Source organism: Schistocerca cancellata, chromosome 12 (genome assembly GCF_023864275.1).
Source record: "Schistocerca cancellata isolate TAMUIC-IGC-003103 chromosome 12, iqSchCanc2.1, whole genome shotgun sequence".
Classification (NCBI taxonomy): domain Eukaryota; kingdom Metazoa; phylum Arthropoda; class Insecta; order Orthoptera; family Acrididae; genus Schistocerca; species Schistocerca cancellata.
The window spans coordinates 34,179,627-34,205,814 of record NC_064637.1 but is presented as its reverse complement, the minus strand read 5'-3'; the positions used below and the strand labels follow the sequence as shown (position 1 = coordinate 34,205,814).

The window sequence follows — 26,188 nt, the reverse complement described above, 5'->3', positions numbered from 1 at the left end:
CAGATTACAGGCCCAGATTTATTATAAAAACTTAAAATGTATGTGCAGTTCATCCACGGAAGAGATCGCTGATAAAGCCCTCGTCCACTCGTGTTTTGAGAATTGTTATTCAGTCGAGGACTGTTAGTGTACTGGATTAACAAGAGAAAAGGAAAATATTGGAGGAGGAGCTGTGCGTTTTGTCCTTTGTGTGCTCATTCAGTATGATACCTTCCCAGTAATGATTGACAAAACCCAGTGGAAGGAAGCTGTACATCACAGAAAGCATTACTACCAAAATTCTGAGAACCAAGACTTGAATAAGGTTCAAGGAACATATTGCATCCTCCCTCTTATTCAGATAATGACTGAGAGTGAAAAATTAGAGGAATGTAGGTGCTTACAAAGATTTACGGACAACCTTTTCTTACATCAGCAAAAGGAACAGGAAAAGAGGAAAACGGTGCTGGCTCACCATACTACGCATGATCCACTGTACCACAGAAAGTGGAGTACAGATTAGGACAAAGACCTCCTTCAGCTTAAACACTGTAGAGCCTGTTGTATATGTGCATTCGTACTGTTTGGTTAAATATGAATTTGTCTCACTCTGAATGCCTTAATTCAGATTTACAATGAGTTTCTGTTAGGGAGTCTTAACTCGAACTTAATTGATGATTTAATGTGGCTGGATAGATAAAAAAAAAAAATCTGCTCACCAAGTGGTGGCAGAAAAAACACACACACACACACACACACACACACACACACACACACACACAGAGGTGTAACTGTGCAAGCTTTCAGAGCCCACGGCACGTTCTTCAGGCAGAAGAGTTGAAGGGGAAGGAAGAGGGGTGAAGAAAAAGGACTGGAGATATTTAGGAAAAGGGGTACTGTTTGGAAAAGTCAGTCGGGGGAGACTTATTGGACAGGATGAGAAGGAAAGACTGATTGTTGGGGAATGCACTGTACGGGATTTGAAAAACTGAGAGCTTAAAGGTGGTAGACAGGGTAATATGCTAAACAGAAATTACTGCTAAAACATTGAGCACGAGTTAATAAGAGTGAAAAGCTAAGTCTTCCACCTTTGAGCTCTCCAGTTTTCAAATCTCGTACAGTGCAGTCCCGGACAGTCTTTCCTTCTCACCCCGTCTGGTAAGTCTCCCCTGACCTGGGGTTCTGGGTGACTTTTCCAAACTGTATCCTTTTTCATAAACCTCACTAGTCCTTCCCATTCACCTCTCTTTCTTCCCCTTCAACTCTTCTGCCACAAGAAGGAGCCACTGGCTCCAAAAGCGTGCACAGTTAAACCTTTTTGTGCATATGTTCTCCTTTTGCCGCTTGGTGAGTTGATTTTTTTTACCTATACAGTCACATTTATTGTCAAAGATTGGTCAAAAATTTTTGTTGTTAATTAATGATTTGCCATGTTACACTACTGTAAGGAGTGTATATTGACACTAAATTTCATTTAAGTGACCTTTAAACCTTTAAGTGACAAAACATTCTGCCCACAATAGCAGTCATGTCAGTAAGTACTCTATGGTAATAGTAATCAGAAAACTGCTCAATTTATTTTATAATTCTAAGTCCAACACAAGTTATGCGGTGGTAATTATTAATACCAATGAATCAGGAGCCAAAATTTACACTGAAAAAGGTGGAAAAATCTGCAGGAAATTAGCAATTTCTATTTCTGTTACTAAACGTATATCCTCAGGATGACAGGACTGGGATTCATAACCAACTTTCGACAATGCATGTATATCCACATTTGTAGGCTGTCCAGTATCAATCACTTTCATGGCATTCATAAAATGCTTCTTCAAGCACAGGCAAACAGTCTACACACCCACCACATCTTTACTAGATGTTTCACTCACTGGTCCATTTCACACTGTTACCCACACTACCTTCCGTTAGCACAGTAGTGTTTCAGACTTTAGTAACTGAGCTACATTGTCTGCATCAGAGTCTCCTCCAAAGTTTGAATCTTCTGCACGCTCTTCTGCAACCTCTTCCCAGCATTTGATTAAATGGTCAACAAAAACTTCATCTGTCGTGGAACCATACCACCTCCAGGATGTCATCCTTATAGATCAGAAAGAAATATTCATGTATTTCAGTATGGTCCCTCTGTAAAAACCAACCAAAGGTGGGTAAGTAGTATGCCTGTTATGTTAAAGTGTGTGTGCATAAACTATTTTGGTAATGTTCCATATCTTCAGTAATCATTCTACATATGCACTGTCAGCAGAAATAATTTATAATACCTCATCAGCTAACATTTTTGAGGTAATTTCTGAAACAATATCATCTGCAATGTTCGTTCTTTGTTGTACATTAAGAAGCATTTCACAGCATATAATCAGTAAAATTGGATGTAACTGAGAACTGAGCTCACAACACTCTGTTTGCTAACATGTTTGGTGCGGAAGAAACTTAACTGTAAATATGCTTATAAATGACTTCCATATTGATTTAATATCTTACAATGTAGGAAATGTTACTGTGCATGGAATTTATCCTCATTTATATCAGAATAGTGAAATTACAGGTGTCCAATCCTAGCTGAACACAAAACCAGCTCTGAAGGCAAGTGCCTCAAAGGCTAGTGGTAAATATTCATAACCTTATGCTCTTTTTTGCCAATATCTCAAGTCTACTGATTTAGATATGTAATTTAGATAGTTATCAAAGAAACTGTTTGGAATATATTAACACCAACATAGTCAAATCCTTGTAATAATGTAATAAACAGCATTTAAACCAGTGTCATTTAAATGGTTAATCATTGTTCTCATTCCATTGTTGTGGTGATTTCAACTATTGCTGTAACTTGCCCCATTGAGCAGAAAGGCAACAGACTGATCCCCAGCGTAGTCACTATGTCGAGAAGGGTTGTTGTGACTAAATGTAATAATATTTGCATTAATACTCACTATATAGTGGAGATGCTGAGTCGCAGATAGGTGCAACAAAAAAGGCTGTCATAAAGTGAGCTTACAGCCAACAAGGCCTTCGTTGAAAATAAATAACATCCACAGCAGCCAGAGACTGTGGTTGTGTGTGTGAGTAGTGCGTGCGCGCGCACGAACGTGTGTGTGTGTGTGTGTGTGTGTGTGTGTGTGTGTGTGTGTGTGTGTGTGTGTTGCCTGTTTTTGACAAAGGCAAAAAATCTTGCTTTCTGTCAGTCTTTTTGTTGTGGCTATCTGTGACTCAGCAACTCCCCTTTTCATAATATTGTTACATACCATCCTGGATTTTCTACCATTAGAATACTTATATCCTGAGATGTGAAAAGAGATTTTGATAGAAATTTATTTTTATTTAATTACTGTCAGAAGCATTTAATTATTACACATGTAGTATTTAACAGTCCTTGTTAGTTGATCAAATATATTTTTTTAATTTCAGTGATGAGATATCCGAGATACTGAACCCCAAGTTCCTGGAAGAAGATGCTTAGTAAGTATGCTAATTTGATGTAATTTCCTCGTATTGACTTGGCTAATGTTAGCATAGCAGTTGTGCCTATCTGTGACTCAGCAACTACCCTTTTCATGAAACTGACACAATTTTTTGAGATAAAATAAAATAAATTCTGATACAAACAATAAAAATTAAGAAATAAATACCAGATTTTGAATTGTCAGTGGTACAGATTAGCAATTTGTGAGACATAATATTCAGTTGCAAAGAACCACAACAAAAGTGCATGGTGTGGGCATTATAGTGCAATGTAGCATTGTCCAGAAATGATCACTTTCCTGTTTTTCTTTCCAATTTTCCAATTAAATGCCAATAACGAGTTATTCATTATTTCCCTGTCATCCATGTGCAGAATTTTGACTACTACCTCCTTGTTAAAGTTATTAAAGCTAAACCAGTTAAAATTTTTAGGCCTTACCTGGTGCTGCAGGTTTTTTTAAATTCACCTATCATATTGGCACACAGTCAGACAGCAAGTCTTTCTTTCAATATTTTTCTTCTCATCCATTTTTTATCTCTGGAGGATGTTGTCTTACTGGGTAGAGCTCAAAAGAAGAGAGTAGTCTCATCGCTGTTAAACACGTTTTCCTTCATAACCTTTGCAGATGCCAGCTATCTTTTACCAAACTCCAACACAATGTTTTTATCGGCTACATCAGACAGGCCTCACACATCTCAGAAAGAGGTGTTGCACCTTCTACTAAACTTGCTAAGTCAGCCAACAGATGCTTTAAACTCATCACACCCTGATTCTGCAACAGTCTGGAGTGCTCTTTTTGTATAGGTGCTTTAACCACAGGCATCTGGTTGTTACAAGCACAGCAAAATCGTTCAGATGTCATGTTGTCAACTTTCAAGATCACTGTGTTGGGAAATGAGATTTTTTCAGAAAAATAATTTGTTATGGAGCTTAAAAGATCTTGTGTTTATAGATGTGTGTCAGGAGAAGTACTGTATTTTGTTCTTGGGGTATATATCGTTACACAGTAGCACTTTTTTATTAGCTAAATAGTCACATTTACAAATAAATGATAACTGCAGAAAAGTGCAAAAATGCTCAATCAGAGAGGGAGAAAAGACTAATATGTTTCTGTGTAAAAGACTCTGACTGAAAAGTCGGTACCAGCTACCTCACTCTACGTTTCTTACAAGGGAACCTCCCTATCGCACCCACCTCAGATTTAGTTATAACTTGGCACAGTGGATAGGCCTTGAAAAACTGAACACAGATCAATCGAGAAAACAGGAAGAAGTTGTGTGGAACTATGAAAAAAATAAGCAAAATATACAAACTGACTAGTCCATGCGCAAGATAGGCAACATCAAGGATAGGGTGAGCTGAAGAGCGCTGTGGTCCTGTGGTTAGCGTGAGCAGCTGCGGAACGAGAGGTCCTTGGTTCAAGTCTTCCCTGGTGTGAAAAGTTTAATTTTTTATTTTCAGACAATTATCAAAGTTCAGGCACTCACACATAATCAACTTCGCTCTCCAAAATTCCAGCACATGTTCAGATTTGCTTGGACATATGCAGGATTTGACGGCCTACACACGGAAAAATTTGAAAACGTTAAAAACATATGTTTTGAAAGAGCACAGGGAAAACTGTGCGACTGTGAAACTGTTGCATTCATTTGTTGCAGTTTATGTGACACACTCTTATGTTTTCATCACTTTTTTGGGAGTGATTATCACATGCACAAGAAAACCTAAATCGGGCAATGTAGAAGAATCTTTTTACCCCTTCGCCAAGTGTACAAGCTAGGTGGGTCGACAACATATTCCTGTCATGTGACGCACATGCCGTCACCAGTGTCGTATAGAATATATCAGACGTGTTTTCCTGTGGAGGAATCGGTTGACCTATGACCTTGCGATCAAATATTTTCGGTTCCCATTGGAGAGGCACGTCCTTTCGTCTACTAATCACACGATACTGCGGTGCGGTCGCAAAACACAGACACTAAACTTATTACAGTGAACAGAGACGTCAGTGAACTAACGGACAGATCATAACTTTGCGAAAGAAAGTAAAGTAAACTTTTCACTCAAGGGAAGACTTGAACCAAGGACCTCTCGTTCCGCAGCTGCTCACGCTAACCACGGGACCACGGCATTCCTGAGCTCACACTATCCTTGATATTGCTTATCTTGCGCATGGACTACTCAGTTTGTATATTTTCCTTATTTTTTTCTTAGTTCCACAAAACTTCTTCCTGTTTTCTCGATTGATCTGTGTTCAGATTTTCAAGGCCTATCCACTGTGCCAACTTACAACTAAATCTGAGGGGGGGTGCGATGGGGAGGTTCCCTTGTTAGCACCTTTAAAAATTTCGCAAAACTGGAAGAGGTTTAACCCATGACAAGACCTGCCATCAGGCAGAATACCACCACCACCACCACCACCACCACCACCACTACTACTACTACTACTACTACTACAACTTGGCATGTGAACATATTTGCACTCTTTTTAACATGCAACACACCTTACTCTGACAAGCTCCCCTAATTGTAACTCACTCACACCCACAGTCCTTCGCTTTTTCCCATCCACTCCCACATGCCCCCCCCCCCCCCCCCCCCCCCCCTCTCTCTCTCTCTCTCTCTCTCTCTCTCTCTCTCTCTCTCACTCATTCAGTCACTGTTCCCAGCTCATTGTTATTATCTCTTTGTGTCTGTGTGTCACCATCTCCTGTCTCACAGCCACAGTCTCCTTCGTTCTGTCTACTACTACTACTACTACTACTACTACTGTCACCTCTTACTGTCATCATCTCTGTCTTGCTGCTACTATCTCATTCATTCGTTCCCACTGCTGGTGGCTCTTCTCACTATCAATCTCTCTTCCTCATTGTCATTGACTCATTATCAGTGGCTCTCACCCACTTGCACTTTCTCCTTCTCTCACTGGCACCATCTCCTTCACTCTTTTTGTAGCACTGTTCTGTCACTGGTAACTATGTTCCACTGCCACTGTTCCCCCCCTCCCCCCTCCCTCCTCTCCCCTCTATATCGCACTGCCATTGTCTCTTTCACTTTTTCTATATCACAACCACTGTCTACAGTTTTCCAGTACTTATTACTTTTCTGTCTCATCTCCTCTGCCACTGTCTCCTTCTCAATCAACGTAAAAAAAGCACAAATATATTTACACGTCAAAATTTTTGGGAAATTTTTAAAGGTGCTAAGGAAGTTAGGATGAGGTAGCTGGTACTCCACTAGATAAATGCCTTGAGAATATACCACTACAAATCAAACAATTTTCTGTGCTTATTTATTATTTAGATTTCATCTCATTTAATTTTATGTATGTATGTAATATGTTGATGTAGGGTAACTGAACAGCAGTATCTCTGAAAGGGATAAAGATAAAGGAAAATTTTCAACGTTGTTAGAGATCAGGATCTTAGGGATACATTGTAAAAATGACAATCATTTACTGTGCAAAGTCATCTTCGAGCCCACAGCTCAGTTTTGGCACCCGAAAACCATGTTTTTTTTAGTTTTCTCCAGAACTGCCCATGAGCTAAATGGTGCCTTCATGAGCCCCTTGAGGAACACCATAGACCACACACAATGCAAAAAGAACTGACCAACTTGATCCATTTGTCGCAGCTGGAGGAAGTGTGTGTAATAGTTATTCTTTGACCTTGTACTGTAGGATAGTTACAGCAAGACAATCTTTCTGTTAGGTATACAAGTGTTCCCTAGCCCAAGGACTGTCCAAAACACTTCACCTTACCCTTCGAATATCTATAAAATATGTGGTATGAGCCCGTTTCTACATAACGATTATCGCACTGTTTGACATTTAACTGTAGGCGTGACCTCCCTGTCAGTTGTACTACTACTACTACTACTACTACTACTACACTGAGATATAATTACTGCCATGGCAGTTGGATGCTATTGTCTTTAACATCTCCATTAAATATTTATAACATCACAGGGGTACATCCATGAGCCTCTATTGCTGTTTTTTCATTCATGACCTGCACTGTCACTTCCCTGCAGCAAAGGGTCAACAGAGACCACTAATCACTTTCCCTCTTCAAATTATTTTCATTACATGCAGAATATTCTATCCACTCACAAGCAACCTCAGCTTCTATACTTTTAACATTACTTCCCACAACCCTTACACAATCTATAAGGTAATGTTGTAACAAAGCGGAATTTTGCACTGTGTGTGACCGAGACAGAGAATGAGCTATGAGCTTCTGAGTCGTTGGGCTCTTCCCTATTCTCAGCTTACAGCAATCCAAGCTGTGACTGTACTTTGCTGTAAGAGAGTCATATTTTTCCCTTGACGAGAGTAGTATTGTCGCTGACAGAGAATATTTGGCTACAGTCTCGAGCACGTAGGGTTGAGAATTGTCTTGTTCGTAGCTACTCTCAGTAAATATATGTTAAACACTCCTGCATTGTGTGTTCATGTCTTTTGTTTGCCCACAGTGCCATCTTCAGCAGAATAATCGGTGGAATCGCTTCCTGTTACCGGATAAATGACTTGACCCCGACAGCAACTGGCTACTTTCCGGCAAACCTGCAGACTCCGTCACCTGATGTAAGACCTTAATTTTCTCTGTCTTGTCGAATGTGGGGTTCTGTGTCTGTGATGGCAGAATCTGGAATGTGCAGAACTTTCTTTCCTCGTAAGCACCCATTTTTTTGTTTCGTATAGCTGCACAAATGGTACTTCCGTGTGCCGTTGTGCAAGGAAGTGTGCTACAGCATTTGTTTTAGCACCATTTACTTACAGCACAGACATTGCAAACATATGGCTGAATGATATCGTGAGGCTGTGTTGTTGATTTATACTGGTGCAACTGAAAATAAATGGCGATATTTTGTAAAAAGTAAAGTAGATGCGGTGAGGAAAGTAAGTTCTCCGTATTCAATGATGTAAGTTTGTGTAAACCTAAAACAATAATTATTTTTATGTAGAATCTGAAATCCAGTACCAGTTAAGAGAGCAGGATTGCTCACGAGAACTATGGCGCACATCGCATCGGAAGCTGGCCCAGTTATGAAGCATCCTACGCGTGTCCCCTGTACTATCTGCCAACAGCTGACAATATTTCATTTCCATTTGGATGAATTGCTGTGAATAACAGTGAACAGCAACACGGCAATAAGTGCTCTCCTTGTGTTTGTGATGTGGCCGTACTTCAGCAGTCAGGCAGTTTTTATTTATTGTTGTCTGAAGCAAGACGTAGTGAGGCTTGGGTGGTATCAGAAGTGTTTGCCCTTTCTACCACCACACACCATATAGAAGCAAACCTCATCCCCTTTCCCATTTTCCAGTTGTGTGCTTGCTTTCTTCCTCCCTCCCTCCATCCCTCCCTCATCTCTGCACAGAGGTGCCATCTATATCTGTACTCTGCATACTGCCATGAGGTGCATGGCAGAGCATACATCCCACGGTACCCGTTATTAGGGTTTCTTCCTGTTCCATTCACACGTGGACCATGGAAAGAATGATCGTTTGAATGCCTCTGTGCTTGCAGTAATTATTCTGATCTTATCCTCATGATCCCTATGTTAGTGATACATAGGGAGTAATCATTTAAAACTGGTTCTTGAAACTGTAATAGACTTTCTCGAGATACTTTATGTTTGTCTTAAAAAGTTCGCCAGTTCAGTTCCTTCAGTATCTCTGTGACACAGTCCAATGGATTAAACAAACGTGTGACCATTCGTGCTGCTCTTCTCTGTATGTTCAATATCCCCTGTTAGTCCTATCTGGCATGAGTCCCACACACTTGAGCAATATTCTAGGATGGGTTGCATGATTAATTTGTAAGCAATCACTTTTGTAGACTGCTTGAACTTTCCCAGTGGTCTACTAATAAACCAATGTCTACCACCAGCTTCACCCGTAAGGGAACATATGTGATCATTCCATTTCATATCCCCTTCAGCATGGTGGGAACTATATCAGCTATAACACGTCACACTGAAACACAAAAGTAGACATGGAGCTGAACTGCTGCCTCAGTAGTGTGTGCTCCTGTTAATACATACATAGAATGTTCTAGTAATTTACAGTAGTGTTGGGAAAGACAGGTTGTTACTTACCATAAAGAAGACACGTTAAGTTGCAGACGGGCATGATTAAGGCACCTACGTAAAGCTATTGGTCACAGCCTTCATCAGTAAGAGAGCCACACACACTTTTCATACACACAAGCAAGTACAACTCACGCACACCTGGCTGCCAACTCCAACATCTCAAGCCAAGTGAGTGTCATAAGCTTTTAGAAATCAGTGTCAGATGGTAAATAATATCAAAAGAAAAATTTCCTTGGTACAGCTGTAAAAAGGAGATAAAATTCCTGGCAAGCCATACTCACATAGGGTGTGTTTCTCATCAAGAAGCAGACCACACATGGTGTCTGTCATGGTTGCCACAAGCTCTGTAATGACCTGCTCCATATCACGGTACGTGCTCCTCACAGTTATTTGTGACCGCAGGGCTCTCCTGTAGCAATCCACCATTTGGTGTGTAAATCACACAGTTTCTTTACAAAAATGTATGTGCGGAAAATAGTTGCATTATCTCTGTCAGTGACTGTTGAAGAAAAGTAGAGGAAATTGCAAATGAGATTATGAACTTGTCGATAGCTTCAACAGTGAATAATTATGTACAACAATGTGAATACATAAAAGTAGAATCTATTCGTTAACTCAATTAAGTCTACATCCCATTTTTTATTTTAAATTGAGTATGGCTAAAGTATACTGTCTAATGCCATTTTGTGCATGCATAATATCTGTATTCTGAATGTTGCACTCTGAAGTAATGCACTTCATCACATGAGTTTCGAGATAGAGATTTGTTTCGTAATTTTATTTGAATGGAAAAAGGAATTTTTGTTCAAAACTGGTCTTCGTCATTGAAAAAGATGTTTACTGGCAAAATGTGGACAAGAGACCATCAGTAAAACCAGTAGATGGTTATATATATTTTAAATACACAAAGTTTCATAACAACAAAGCCTCCCAGTGTGTATAACTTGTGATTACTTCCTGACATAGACTGAAAGTTACTTCAGTATTACTGACCACTGTTTAAACATTGCAGTCACTAACCTTTCCAACAAAAATTGGAGCAGATACATTACTTATAATTAATAATACAGCCTACTGCAGGTAATACTTCTATTAAGTTAATGATGACTGCCCATCATCCTGTAGAAAATAAAAGTCAAAAATAAAGAAAGAAATTTTGTAAGGTGGACACCTTTCTCTCCACAGTTCATGATACTGTCAACTAAGCTACGGCTTCGACTTGGCAGACATGCCTCCATATTTCACATACACTGTGTAAAGACTGTATCTACATATGTCATTGTTTGCTATTGAAGTATGACAAACTGCATCAAAATGAAGCATTGTTGATAGGTCATCATTGTGCAGTAGCAATGAAATGGTATACTTTCATAGCACACGAGTTATAATAGTAAAAACATCTAGTACACCAAACCTTTAACTACTGATGTGGAGTTTCGTATCATTTTCTTACAAAAAACCGTTGCTAAAATGATGCATTTTTTTAGATATTCTCAGTTTGCTGATGCTTCAAGACAGCTTACATTCATACCACATACTCTATGATAAAAAGAAAACACACCAAGTACAGAGTTTAACTCAGTGCAACATGGAAGTTACTAAGTTCTGTTTGTGACATTGAAAGATGACACAGGTCATTGGCCACATTGCTCTATACGGGGCAAAAATCTGACGTGCCAAATTCTTCATTTCACACTCCACAATGTAAGTGAAATGTGAAATTCGATACTATGTCGTCAGCAGCTCAACATCCACGTGTGTTTTCACACTCTGTGAAAGGACAGCTTTAGTTTCAGCAGACAGAAGCTTTGGTAGTGTACACGCAACTGTCTTAGCTTTGGAAACTATTAGTTCATTGGAGAAGGAAACAGGGATTGGTTGCGAAAGATTATAAACGAAGGGCAGGTCACTCAGACCCTAGGATGAGGAGAAGCTCTTGATTGTGAGGACAAAGTGAGACAAAGTCAGCAATTCTGTCTCAAAATTTTGAATGAAATCATAGTGAGTGGTGTCTGACCAATGACTCGCATGTTGCTAGCTGGTGACTATAATCTCTACGTAATGTCACACAGGACTGAGCGAAGTGGCACAGTGGTTAGCACTCTGGACTGGCATTCGGGAAGATGATGGTTTGAATCCTCATCCGGTCTTCCTGATTTAAGTTTTCCATGATTTCCCAAAATAACTGAAGGCAAATGCTTCGATGATTCCTTTGAAATGGCTTGACCAATTTCATTCCCCTGCCTTACCAAATCCAAGATCTTGGATTTCTGTGCCAGTATGGGCTTAGTAATCACACTCCTTTTTTAAACATAAGAACATTCACCGGTATACTTGGGAAGGCAGGGGAACCAGATCTGTCATTGACTATATAATAACAGATCAGGAATTCAGGAAGGCTGTGAGGGACACACGTGTATTCAGGGGATTCTTTGATGACACTGATCATTATTTAATCTGCAGTGAAATTGGGATTGTGAGGCCGAAAGTGCAGGAGGTCAGGTCCATATGTAGGAGGATAAGAGTGGAGAAACTTCAGGATAAGGAAATCAGGCACAAGTACATAACAGCGATCTCAGAAAGGTACCAGTTAGTTGAATGTAGTCAATTACAGTCATTGGAAAAGGAATGGACAAGGTACAGGGACACAGTACTAGAAGTGGCTAAAGAATGTCTTGGAACAGTAGTGTGTAAAAGTAGGATGAAGCAAACAGCTTGGTGGAATGATACAGTCAAGGCAGCCTGTAAAAGGAAAAAGAAGGCGTATCAAAAATGGCTACATACCAGAACCCAGGTAGACAGAGAAAGTTATGTTGAAAAAAGAAACAAAGCCAAACAGATAATTGCAGCATCCAAGAAGAAATCGTGGGAAGACTTTGGAAACAGCTTGGAGACTATGGGTCAAGCTGCTGGAAAACCATTCTGGAGTGTACTTAGCAGTCTTCGAAAGGGAGGTAAGAAGGAAATGACAAGTATTTTGGACAGGTCAGGAAAACTGCTGGTGAATCCTGTGGATGCCTTGGGCAGATGGAGGGAATATTTTGAAGAGTTGCTCAATGTAGGTGAAAATGCGATCAGTAATGTTTCAGATTTCGAGGTAGAATGGGATAGGAATGATGATGGAAATAGGATCACATTTGAGGAAGTGGAAAAAATGGTCAATAGATTGCAGTGCAATAAAGCGGATGGGGTGGATGAAATTAAGTCGGAACTCATCAAATACAGTGGAATGTCAGGTCTTAAATGGCTACACAGGATAATTGAAATGGCCTGGGAGTCGGGACAGGTTCCATCAGACTGGACAAAAGCAGTGATCACACCAATCTTTAAACATGGAAACAGAAAAGATTGTAACAACTACAGAGGTATCTCTTTAATCAGCGTTGTGGGTAAAATCTTCTCAGGTATTGTTGAAAGGAAAGTGCGAGTATTAGTTGAGGACCAATTGGATGAAAATCAGCGTGGGTTTAGGCCTCTTAGAGGTTGTCAGGACCAGATCTTTAGCTTACGGCAAATAATGGAGAAGTGTTATGAGTGGAACAGGGAATTGTATCTATGCTTTATAGATCTAGAAAAGGCATATGACCGGGTTCCTAGGAGGAAGTTATTGTCTGTTCTACAAGATTATGGAATAGGAGGCAAACTTTTGCAAGCAATTAAAGGTCTTTACATGGATAGTCAGGCAGCAGTTAGAGTTGACGGTAAATTGAGTTCATGGTTCAGAGTAGTTTCAGGGGTAAGACAAGGCTGCAACCTGTCTCCACTGTTGTTCATATTATTTATGGATCATATGTTGAAAACAATAGACTGGCAGGGTGAGATTAAGATATGTGAACACAAAATAAGCAGTCTTGCATATGCGGATGACTTAGTTGTGATGGCAGATTCGATTGAAAGTTTGCAAAGTAATATTTCAGAGCTAGATCAGAAATGTAAGGACTATGGTATGAAGATTAGCATCTCCAAAACGAAAGTAATGTCAGTGGGAAAGAAATATAAACGGATGGAGTGCCAAATAGGAGGAGCAAAGTTAGAACAGGTGGACGGTTTCAAGTACTTAGGATGCATATTCTCACAGGATGGCAACATAGTGAAAGAACTGGAAGCAAGGTGTAGCAAAGCTAATGCAGTGAACGCTCAACTACGATCTACTCTCTTCTGCAAGAAGGAAGTCAGTACCAAGACTAAGTTATCTGTGCACCGTTCAATCTTTCGACCAACTTTGTTGTATGGGAGCGAAAGCTGGGTGGATTCAGGCTACCTTATCAACAAGGTTGAGGTTACGGATATGAAAGTAGCTAGGATGATTGCAGGTACTAGTAGATGGGAACAATGGCAGGAGGGTGTCCACAATGAAGAAATCAAAGAAAAACTGGGAATGAACTCTATAGATGTAGCAGTCAGGGCGAACAGGCTTAGATGGTGGGGTCATGTTACACGCATGGGAGAAGCAAGGTTACCCAAGAGACTCATGGATTCAGCAGTAGAGGGTAGGAGGAGTCAGGGCAGACCGAGGAGAAGGTACCTGGATTCGGTTAAGAATGATTTTGAAGTCAGAAGAGGCACCAAAGTTAGCACTGAATAGGGGATCATGGAGGAACTATATAAAGGGGGCTATGCTCCAGACTGAACGCTGAAAGGCATAATCAGTCTTAAATGATGATGATGATGATGATGATGATGATGATGCCTTACCAAATCGGAGCTTGTGCTGCATGCATAATGACCTAGTTGTAGTGTGGCTAACATTCCTCCTCATTCCTTTGTGATGATGCACAGCATATGGCCCACTAAATCACTGCCCTGTTCAGAAGAAGGGTTGCTCCAGAAAGGTGCTACACTAACTCATTTAACTTATTGTGTCTCAGTCCCACAGTACCCCCATTTTCTTACACAAAAATTGCAGTAGTGTTGCAGCTGTTATAAGGAGTGAATTTTTTACTTGTGAAATATGCTAGGCAATCAGTGTAGTTGGTTTTGATCTTGCCCATCCATTGGCAGAGCATGTGATAGCTTCACGTGGCAAGATGTACTTTTAGGTACAAACTACATTTTTCTCCATTTGCATTGATGCTGCCCGTTTTTGTTACGGCTTGCAAAATTTGAGTTTAAATTTGATTCTTGTCGGTGTAGAGCTTGCAACATTGCAGAAGTATTTTGTCATTGGTTGTGGTGTGTGTGTGTGTGTGTGTGTGTGTGTGTGTGTGTGTGTGTGTGTGTGTGTGTGTGACAGGAGACATGTTTTCAGAACTCATGACAATTTTTTCCATTACTTTTTTCTTTCTCTAAATAAAAATGAGAGCTGGCTATACATTGAGGTGACAAAAGTCATGGGACACCACCTAATATTGTGTCGCATTTTCTCCTGTTGCCTGTTGTAGTGTAACAACTCTACTTGGCCATAGTTGCATAAGCGTTGCCGGTGTAGGATTTTGTGTGTGAACTGAAATCTCAGTTGTATCTCATAAATGGTCAGTGGGATTCACATTGCACAATATGGTTGGCCAAATCATTCACTCGAATTGTCCAGAATGTTCTTAAAAACAACAGTTGTGGCCTGGTGTGGTAATGCATTGTCATCCATAAAAAATTCATCATTGTTTGGGAACATAAGCATTTCCAATCAGTGATTGGTTCGGCTGGACCGTAGAACCCAGTCCGTTCCATGTAAACACCGCCCACGCCACTATGGAGCTATCACCAGTTGGTATAGTGCCTTGTTGACAACTTGGATCTAGAGCTCCTGTGCCACCCTCCAGTGCTACCATCAGTTTCTACAAATATAAATCGGGACTCATCTGACCAGGCCATAGTTTTTGGGTCAGCTAGGGTCCAACAGATACGCTCATGAGCCCAGGAGAGATGGTGCAGGCAGTGTTGTGCTGTTAGCAAAGGCAATCGTGTCGGTTGTCTGCTGCTGTAGTCAATTAACTCCACATTTCACCACACTGTCCTAACAGGTATGTTTGTCATATGTCTCACATTCATTTCTGCAACTATTTTACTCAATGTTGCTTGTCTGTTAGCACTGACAACACTACATAAACGCCACTGCTCTCGGTCGTTAAGTGAAGGCTGTCGACCACTGCATTGTTGACGGTGAAAGGTTATACCTGAAATTTTGTATTCTTGACACACTCTTGACACTGTGGATCTCGGAATATTTAATTCCGTAATCGTTCGGAAATGGAATGTTCCGTGCATCTAGCTCCAGCTACCATTCCTTGTTCAAAGTCTGTTAATTCCAGTTATGCAGCCATAATCGTGTCAAACTTCTTTTCACGTGAATCACCTGAGTGCAAATGATAGCTCCGCCAATGCAGTGCCTTTTTAAACTTTGCTTATGTGCCATCTGTATATGTGCATGTTGCTATCCCGTGACTTTTTTTTCACCTCAGTGTATGACAGTCTTTTAGCACAAAATTTGAATCAAGGAAGAAAAAATGTTTGTATGTGCAATTTTGGATCTGAAAAAGTGCAGTGCCAAATTAAAAGCAACAGGAGAAAAAGTTTTTGCTCTGTGAATTTGTTGACTGTGTAAGAGAGTTCTTACTTGCCCGAAAAATCATTACTTATTGTTTGCTAGTTATTTTAAAAGTTGAAAAGAGTAAATACACCTATGAGTTAAAAAATTTTTTTAGATTACCACATTGAATTGCCACAAAGTTCTTACCTTCAGAACAAATGTCAGGATTGCTGTTAGATAAATACACACAGATGAGCTGAAACATTATTGCCATTGCCCACCGCAAGACTGACTGCCACTGGTGCTGTTGCGGGCACGTTGTTTTGTGAGGAAAGTACGTAAGTGGATCAGAAGTGATTGGGGAATCATTCTAGTGAAAATATCGGCAACAAATGCGGAATCTACTCACAAAAGCAACTTTGGAGGACAAACAAGGATATACATGCGTTTATAACTAGGAGACGGGTAGAAACTATCTATAGGAAAATTAGACACATTTGGAGAAAAGAAAAGCAGCTTCTGAATATAAAGATCTCTGAGGGAAAACCAGTACTAAGCACAGAATGGAAAACTGAGAAGTGGAAGGAGTGTATAGAGGGGCTGTACAGGGAAATGAACTTTAAGACAATATCATAGAAAAGGAAGAGGACATTCTGTATATAGACTGAAGCAGAAAGTGAAAATTTGCACCAAGGACAGGAATTTAACCCCCGGTGTCCCGCGTACTAGGCAGGTGCAGTGGTGACTAAGTTACTGTGGCACAGTAGTTCTCACAACTGCACGGATTACCCTGGCACGCCTCCCTCCTCGATCCAAATTCTCACTGACACCTCAGTCTACCTTAAATTCCCCCTTACACATGAACAGAATTGCCGAGGCTTTCCATGTTCTGACCGAGTGAGGTGGCGCAGTGGTTAGACACTGGACTCGCATTCGGGAGGACGACGGTTCAATCCCGCGTCTGGCCATCCTGATTTAGGTTTTCCGTGATTTCCCTAAATCGCTCCAGGCAAATGCCGGGATGGTTCCTTTGAAAGGGCACGGCTGACTTTCTTCCCTAATCCGATGAGACCGATGACCTCGCTGTCTGGTCTCCTTCCCCAAACAACCCAAAATTTCCATGTTCTGTATTAGCACTTCAGCATTGAACGTAAATAGAAGATCCAGCCTGAAACCCAGCAGCAGGTACTGATAAAAATGAGATGACAGTTTCAGAGACTTTACTGGGCTCATACAGATACGATTTTATGTATATAGACTGGAGCTTCTAGTGAACATTTGTACCAAGGCCAAGAATCGAACCAGATGTATGAGCAAGGGGGAATTTAAAAGTAGACTGGAGCGGCAGTGAGAACTTGGATTGAGTAGTGAGGCATGCCAGGGTAATTTGTGCAGTTGTGTGAGCCACTGTGCCAAGCTGGCCTAGTGGCTAATTCAGCTGCTGAGTAAGCAGGAGACCTGGGTTCAATTCCGTCCTGAGTACAAATTTCACTCCCTGCTTCAGTTTGTATACATAAAATATTATCTGTATGAGACCATTAAAATTGATGAAATTGTGTCATTTCATTTGGGAGAGGGCATGTTACAAATCTATGCACTGAAGGGGAGGGAGGGGGGGGGGGGGAGAATCACAAAATCCTCAAAAACATTGGTAGGCATGTTTCTGCATCTGATAAATGTCTGTACATGTTTTGTGCCACTCACATAAGAGTGGTCCTTGCAGTACCACTATGAGGATGCAAATCAGGTTTGCTTTAAATATTCACTGTTTGTCACTAGTGCTACTTACCTTTCAGATTCGAAGTAGAGTGTTGATGCTAGTAAAGAATGCCTTTAAGATGGAAAAACACACCGTTACTGACACCTCACTGAGTTTGAACGTGGCCATGTACTAGGGCTACGAGAACCTGAATTTTCTTTCTGTGACACTGCAGAAAGACTTGGCAGGATTGTAGCCACTGTAAATGATTGCTGGCAGTGGTGGTCACAAGAATGTATTGTTGCAAGAAGACTGGGCTGCGGACGGTCATATGGCACTTCCCGAGAGGGAAGTCCACCGTGTTCAGTGTATGGCTCTGGCACATCGTACTGCACCTGCAACAATAATTTGAGCAGCGTTTGGCACCACAGTGACACAGCAAACTGTTAGAAATCAGTTATTTCAAGGACAGCCCTATAGTGTCCTTTCCACTGACCCCAAACCTCTGCCATCTGCAACACCAGTGGTGTCGAGCGAGAGCTCGTTGGCAGGCAGGGTGGAGGTTGGTTGTGTTTTCTGATGAAAGCTGGCTCTTCCTCGGTGTCAGTGACTACTGTGTGTTGGCTAGGAAGAGGCCAGTTGAGGGTCTGCAGCCAACCTCCGTGTGTGGTACACACACTGCACCTACGCCTGGTCAGGGTGTGATTTTGTATGACAGCAGGAGCACTCTGGTAGTTATCCCATGCACCCTGACTGCAATTTTGCGTATCAGTCTGGTGATTCGACCTTTTGTGCTGGCATTTATGGTCCATTCAAGGGGGTGTTTTCCAACAGGATAACACTCGCCCACATACTGCTGCTGTGGCTCAAGATGCTCTGCAGAGAGTCGACATGTTGCCTCGACCTGCTTGATCGCCAGGTCTGTCTCCGATCGAGCGTACATTGGACTTTGTTGGATGACAACTCCACTGTCATCCACAAACAGCATTTACTGTCCCTCTATTGACCGACAAGGTGCAAGGGGCGTGGAACTCCAGACTGCAAACTGACATCTAGCATCTGTACAATACAATGCGTGAACGTTTGCGTCTTCCATTCAATATTTGGGTGGTTACACTAGTTGTTAATGTACCAGCATTTCACATCCGCAACTGCTTGTCTTGTGCTTACATCAGCCTGTGATTTTGCAATGTCAATCACTTAAATAGAAATACAGTAGAAGGAGAATGGGTAGCTTTGAGAAATGGAATAGTGAAGGCAGCGGAGAATCAAATAGGTAAACAGATGAGGACTAGTAGAAATCCTTGGGTAACAGAAGAGATATTGTATTTAATTGATGAAAGGAGAAAATATAAATAAGAAGGGTAAGCAGAAAGGTGGAAGGAATATATGGAGAGTCTATACACGGGCGATGTACGTGAGTGCAGTGTTATGGAAATGGAAGGGGACATAGATGAAGATGAAATTGGTGATAGGATACTGCATGAAGAATTTGACAGAGCACTGAAAGACCTAAGTTGAAACAAGGCCCCAGGAGTAGACAACACTCCATTAGAACTACTGATAGCCTTGGGAGAGACAGCCATGATAAAATTCTTCCGTCTGATGAGGAAGATGTGGGATACAGGTGAAATACTCTCAGGCTTCAAGAAGAATGTAATAATTCCAATTGCAAAGAAAACAGTTGTTGACAGGTGCGAAAACTACTGAACTACCAGTTTAATAAGTCACAGTTGCAAAATATTAACAAGAATTCTTTACAGACGAATGGAAAAACTGTATAGGTGGTTTTTAATAAAGATAAATGAAGATGTGCCATTATCCACATGCGGTGCCTGAGATCCATCCTCGGAGTAACGTGGAAGGACCAAGTGACCAACGAAGCAGTGCTATCTAAAACTAACTGCAACAGTATTTCAGCTATCTTGAAGCAGAGATGACTCCACTGGCTGGGACATGTCCACCGTATGGATCCTGACAGATTACCACGTGAGGTGATGCTTGGAGAGATCTCTCTAGCCAAAAGACCTGTAGGACGTCCTGTATTGAGGTTCAAGGACTCCTGTAAACGAGATACGGAGAGCTTTGGAATCGACACAAACAGATGGGAGGCAGGGGCTAGCATGAGACCAGAGTGGCGTGATGATATAGCATCTGGAATGTCGAAGCATGATGAAGGCTTGTTAGACAGATTAAGGCAGAAAAAGCTTTGCAATGGTACCACTGCTCCCGCCTCAGCAGCCAGATACACTTGTGACAATTGCGACAAGAGATGCCGTGCTGCCATTGGCTTGACAAGTCATACGAAAAAATGCAACCTGTAAACACACAGACACTGCAACAATCATCTACCAAGATGTCACGGCCAAACGACCATTGAAGAAGAGGCAAGGTCTTGTGACAGAGAATCTGCTTCAGTTTCCAGAAATTCAACACAAAGTAATGATAAATGAAACTTTAAATGATCATCGTGTGTACAAGGTTTGGCAAAAAAACCTTCCACTTTGCCACAAATAAACTGAGCAGCCATAAGCTGAAACCTCTTTGTATTTGTAAAAGTAAAAGGCCGAGATGTCTCATTACAATTGACAAACAGGCATTCATAGAATGCTTGGATGACATGTGATATTTCCACAGATTGGTTTGAAGAAGAGTTTGTTCCGTCAGTGAGAAAGTGCTTACTGTCACTTAAGCTGGGAGGAGGAGCTAGGAGCTCTATTAATCCTCTGTCACTATCCACTATCCAGAAGATAGAAAAATAAAAACTTGGATTTTCCTGAAAACCACGATGACATTAATTCTTCTTCTGGATCAGGGCATCGTATGATCAGTTAAGGCTCATTATTGTCCCGAACTGCTCACTTCAGTAGTAAATTCAGATGACAAAATGGAAATGTTCTTAAATCTGTAAATCTTAAGAGTGTTGCATATTCTGTAGGCTTAGTGGCAAAGCATCGGTCTGAGCTTTATTAGGAATTGCTGGGACAGGTGTTTGGTTTGAAGAACATGCTACAGCCAAATGCTGCAGTGATACAGATTTCAACAGGACTGACATCCAGTCTGCATTCTATGTTCTACAGTGCAGTATCAATCTTGGAAACTTGAATTGTCAGTCGTCTACAACGAAGAATTGATTTTGGAGATCATCGATGACAAGGATACTGTTCAAAATGAGAATAGTGAAGCAATCCAGGAGAACGATGATGATGAAAGTGAAGAAGAAAGTATAGATAATGATCCCACCACACATGAAATATGTTGTTGCACCTGATGAGCATAAAACTACATGCACTAAAGAAATTGTATGAATGAGTGATCCTCCGAAGAAAGCTGACTGACATCTGTAAAGCAGTAGAATAAGGATCAATTGTAGATTGCATGCAGTGTTGTAAATAAACATACTGTATTTGATAGTGTACTTTATACTCCATATTGAAATTGTTGTTTTTGTTTGGTCCACTTTTGAGTGAAGTTTGTCTACTTGCCGTACCCTATTTTGTAAATTTCTGAAATGTTTTACTTCTAATGTACTTTGAATTTAAATAATGTATAGCACAGTGTATGTAATATTACATGTGTAGTTTTTCATTACATGGCTCACTCGTTATATACCGTGGGAGTAAAGCACGTCCCCAGACAGCCACATTAAATTGGGCTTCTACTGCATTTAAATTTTGCAGCCTGCTCTATTTATCCACAGATCATGGTTTTGGCCTTCACTCCCTTTCCTCCAGGTATCATGCTTTTGTCTTTCTTTCAATTTCATTCCAAGTTTTTTGCATTTGCTATTTAGTTGTTTCATCATTTCATTAAGCACCATCTCAGATTCTGACACCACCACCGTGTGTTTTTTTCCTGCTCATTAAGGACATAGATCATGATATTTTCCAAATGTACTTCTCACCAAAAGGTGATTCTGTTGTGTTCCTGTTGTGATATTTCCGTAGATACTTTTTAACCTGTAACCCGCATTTTTTTATATCTGGCCGAGAAATGAAATACCAATTTTCATAGATTTAGGTTCAAAAAATGTTTAATACAATGAAATATTTTCTTAAAATTTTTCATCCTCTTTTCACCTCCTGGGAGATTCAGTTTCCATAAACAGTGAAACATGTATTTTTCTAACAGAGGAGCCAAATAAAATTTTTTATAGTTTTAGCTTTGAAAATGTTTTCACAATGAAATGATTCCATAATACTTTTTGTCCGCTATTTCTCTCCATTAGCGGGTTCAATTTCCAAAAACACTACAACGTATTTTTTTAATCCTAACTGAGAAGTCAAATACCAATTTTCATAGATGTATCTTTGAACATGCTTAGTAGGTCATTAATAATGATTTATTTTCAAAAAAACATTCGTGCACTATTTTATCCCATTAGTGGTTCAATTTCCATAAAATTCCAACTAGAGAGAATACAGCGACTGCTTACGAGTAGATATTTAAGGTAATTTTCATTTATTGTTCTGTCTCAGTCGTATACTTTTTTAAGTCAATTACATGTTTTGATCACTGGATAATCTTCAGATTTAAGTAATTACATCAGCAACTCATTTTGTGTACTCAGAACAACATATGAGAGTACTAATTTTAGTAGTGAAATTGTATTATTTTTAATTTTTTACAATTTTTATATATTGGTTTTTGATGTTTTATTTTTCAAATTTCTGTAAAATAAATTTTAATGACATAAGGTGTAAATTAGTGCTCGTGAACTGTCTTCCCGAGTGTACTTACGAGGCGGCGTATGCCGGCTGTGCAGGGAGGCAGCGGGAGGTCAGAGAACGAGGTGGTGGCGCAGCTGAACTGGATCCGTGACCGGCTGCTGGCGCCCAAGGACCCGCAGCTGCACCAGCATCTGCAGCAGCTCGACATCCCTCTGCCCCTCTTCGGAATGTGAGTAACTGTCTTCTTCCAGGTGTTACAACATTCCTAAACCTTCATTAAAGCATCCAAAATTTAATACAAAAATAAGATCAGCAGTTGATTTTTGTGATTCAAAGCCCATTCCTAACTCCATATATTGGCTTTGGCGTCGGCAGTGTTAAACAAATAATACAAAAGTATTACAGTTTTGATTAATGCTCAATTTCGGTACAGGATTAATGTGTCAAAGATTTACTGTTTCTAATAACTCAACTTCATTTGCTTCAAACTTTTCCTTTTATTCTCTTCAGATGCAAGACAGACACAGTTACAAAGACTGGCTCAAAACGGAGATAAATCTTAGACTGACAAAGATATACCAAGACAAAACTGTGACTGAGTTGTGCGGTCACAGTGACTACAAAACTTTGGACTGTTTTTCTTCTCTTTGTTGTAATTTCAGTAATAATTGATTTTATCGTGCATTTATGACTTCGCGACAATTTTCTCACATTAAAGAATTTAATCTTCTTACCTGAAATTAATAACGTTTATATTTTTTGAATCTTACCTTTTTGCTACAATATGTGATTTTTTCATGTTGTTGTTGTTGTTGTTGTTGTTGTTGTGGTCTTCAGTCCTGAGACAGATTTGATGCAGCTCTCTATGCCACTCTATCCTGTGCAAGCTTCTTCATCTCCCAGTACCTACTGCAACCGACATCCTTGTGAATCTGCTTAGTGTATTCATCTCTTGGTCTCCCTCTACGATTTTTACCCTCCACGCTGCCCTCCAATACTAAATTGGTGATCCCTTGATGCCTCTGAACATGTCCTACCAACTGATCCCTTCTTCTGGTCATGTTGTGCCACAAACTTCTCTTCTCCCCAATCCTATTCAATACTTCCTCATTAGTTATGTGATCTACCCATCTTATCTTCAACATTCTTCTGTACCACCACATTTCGAAAGCTTCTATTCTCTTCTTGTCCAAACTATGTATAGTCCATGTTTCACTTCCATACACGGCTACACTCCATACAAATACTTTCAGAAATGACTTCCTGACACTTAAATCTATACTCAATATTAACAAATTTCTCTTCATCAGAAACGCTTTCCTTGCCATTGCGAGTCTACATTTTATATCTTGCCTAAACTATTTATCGTCCACGTTTCACTTCCATATATGGCTACACTCCATACAAATACTTTCAGAAACGATTTCCTGACACTTAAATCTATACTCGACGTTAACAAATTTCTCTTCTTCAGAAATGCTTTCCTTGCCATTGCCAGTCTACAGTTTATATCCTCTCTACTTCGACCATCATCGGTTATTTTGCTCCCCAAATAGCAAAACTCCTTTACTACTTTAAGTGTCTCATTTCCTAATCTAATTCCCTCAGCATCACCCGACTTGATTCGACTACATTCCATTATCCTCGTTTTGCTTTTGTTGATGTTCATCTTATATCCTCCCTTCAAGACACTATCCATTCCGTTCAACTGCTCTTCCAAGTCCTTTGCTGTCTCTCACAGAATTACAATGCCATCGGCGAACCTCAAAGTTTGTATTTCTTCTCCATGGATTTTAATACCTACTCCGAATTTTTCTTTTGTTTCCTTCACTGCTTGCTCAATATACAGATTGAATAACATCGGGGAGAGACTACAACCCTGTCTCACTCCCTTCCCAACCACTGCTTCCCTTTCATGTCCTTCGACTCTTATAACTGCCATCTGGTTTCTGTACAAATTGTAAATAGCCTTTCGCTCCCTGTATTTTACCCCTGCCATCTTCAGAATTTGAAAGAGAGTATTCCAGTCAACAGTGTCTAAAGCTTTCTCTAAGTCTACAAATGCTAGAAACGTAGGTTTGCCCTTCCTTAATCTAGCTTCTAAGGTAAGTTGTAGGGTCAGTATTGCCTCACGTGTTCCAACATTTCTACGGAATCCAAACTGATCTTCCCCGATGTCGGCTTCTACACGTTTTTCCATTCGTCTGTAAAGAACTCGATTTAGTATTTTGCAGCAGTGACTTATTAAACTGATAGTTCGGTAATTTTCACATCTGTCAACACCTGCTTTCTTTGGGATTGGAATTATTATATTCTTCTTGAAGTGTGAGGGTATTTTGCCTGTTTCATACATCTTGCTCACCAGATGGTAGAGCTTTGTCAGGATTGGCTCTCCCAAGGCCATCAGTAAGTAGTTCCAATGGTATGTTGTCTACTCCGGGGGCCTTGTTTCGACTCAGGTCTTTAAGTGTTCTGTCAAACTCTTCACACAGTATCGTATCTCCCATTCATCTTCATCTACATCCTCTTCCATTTCCATAATTTTGTGCTCAAGTACATCGCCCTTGTATAGACCCACTATATACTCCTTCCACCTTTCTGCTATCCCTTCTTTGCTTAGAACTGGGTTTGCATCTGAGCTCTTGATGATATTTTCATGTGAGTTACATATTATGCAGTATGAACATGAAGTCTTTCCGTGATTACAAAAATTTATTTGTAAGGAACTATACCATGTATAGCTAGACAGTTTGTTGCAAATGGTAGCTTAGCTCATGAAGTTTTTTACGGATACACCTCCAGATGTTCTCCGCTTGTCGCACAACACTGGATCACTGTATTGTGCACTGATTACACTGTAATCCCTCAAATTCTCTGCCTGCCACCTGAGAACAAATAACATCTGCGTCATCCTGCGCCATTAGTCAGACAGTGGCAATAGCTGGACCAGGAAATTACTGCCTTCATTTGTAGGGAGCAGCATTCAGAGTGGCGCGAGCCGGGCAGCACAGACTGCTGCCGAATGACCTCACACAGTCTCAGACGACGAATCACTGTCCTGCCTTACCCCAGCTGACATCTGCGGAAAGTACAATAGTGACTCGGGTAGGGGCGCTAGTCTTGGAGAAGCACAGTTGTTTGCTGCTGGGGTCACGATGGGGAGAGCCATTAGTTAAGATTTCAGATCACGGCTGGCAGTGATTGAGGGAACTATATTGGCATAGTGGTGTGCCACTGACATCCCGCACCCTCATACGTTACCTCACAAGCGATAGTGTTGTGGTTTTGTTTTTAACAGGAGAGTGCTCCCTCAACATGTGGCATTTGTGTCTGTGAACTGCCTACATGATGTTGAGATACTCTTGTGGCCTGCAAGATCGCCAGATCTGTCCCTGATAGAACGTGTGGGACCAGATCAGACATAAACTGTGTCCCAGTGCCAGTGTCCAGGATATCGAAGCTCAGTTACAACAGTTGTGAGTGAGCTTGCCTCGGGAGTGAATACAGCTTCTCTACAACCTCCTTCCCAAACGAATCGGTGTATGCATCCGAGCCAGAGGTGGTACAATGTCACAGTGATAAGTGGGCTCATTTTTTGCAAATCTCTCCTGATACACTATGTGATCAAAAGTATCCGGACACCTGGCTGTGAAAATGACTTAAAAGTTCTTGGTGCCCTCCATTGGTAATGCTGGAATTCAATATAGTGTTCGCCCACCCTTAGCCTTGATGACAGCTTCCACCCTTGCAGGCATATGTTCGATCAGGTGCTGGAAGGTTTCTTGGGGGAATGGCAGTCCATTCTT

The 26,188-nt window shown here is 40.7% G+C and overlaps 1 protein-coding gene across 1 annotated transcript in view; it reads left to right on the top strand.

The window, feature by feature from the left end:
- The window catches only part of LOC126109424 (TBC1 domain family member 5), a 161,462-nt gene that overhangs the window by 53,586 nt on the left and 81,688 nt on the right, over positions 1-26,188 (top strand). The window contains exons 6-8 of the mRNA XM_049914458.1: positions 3,400-3,450; positions 7,928-8,039; positions 22,478-22,611. Of these exons, the coding sequence (XP_049770415.1) occupies positions 3,400-3,450; positions 7,928-8,039; positions 22,478-22,611 (297 nt within the window). The remainder of the gene's footprint in view (positions 1-3,399; positions 3,451-7,927; positions 8,040-22,477; positions 22,612-26,188) is intronic.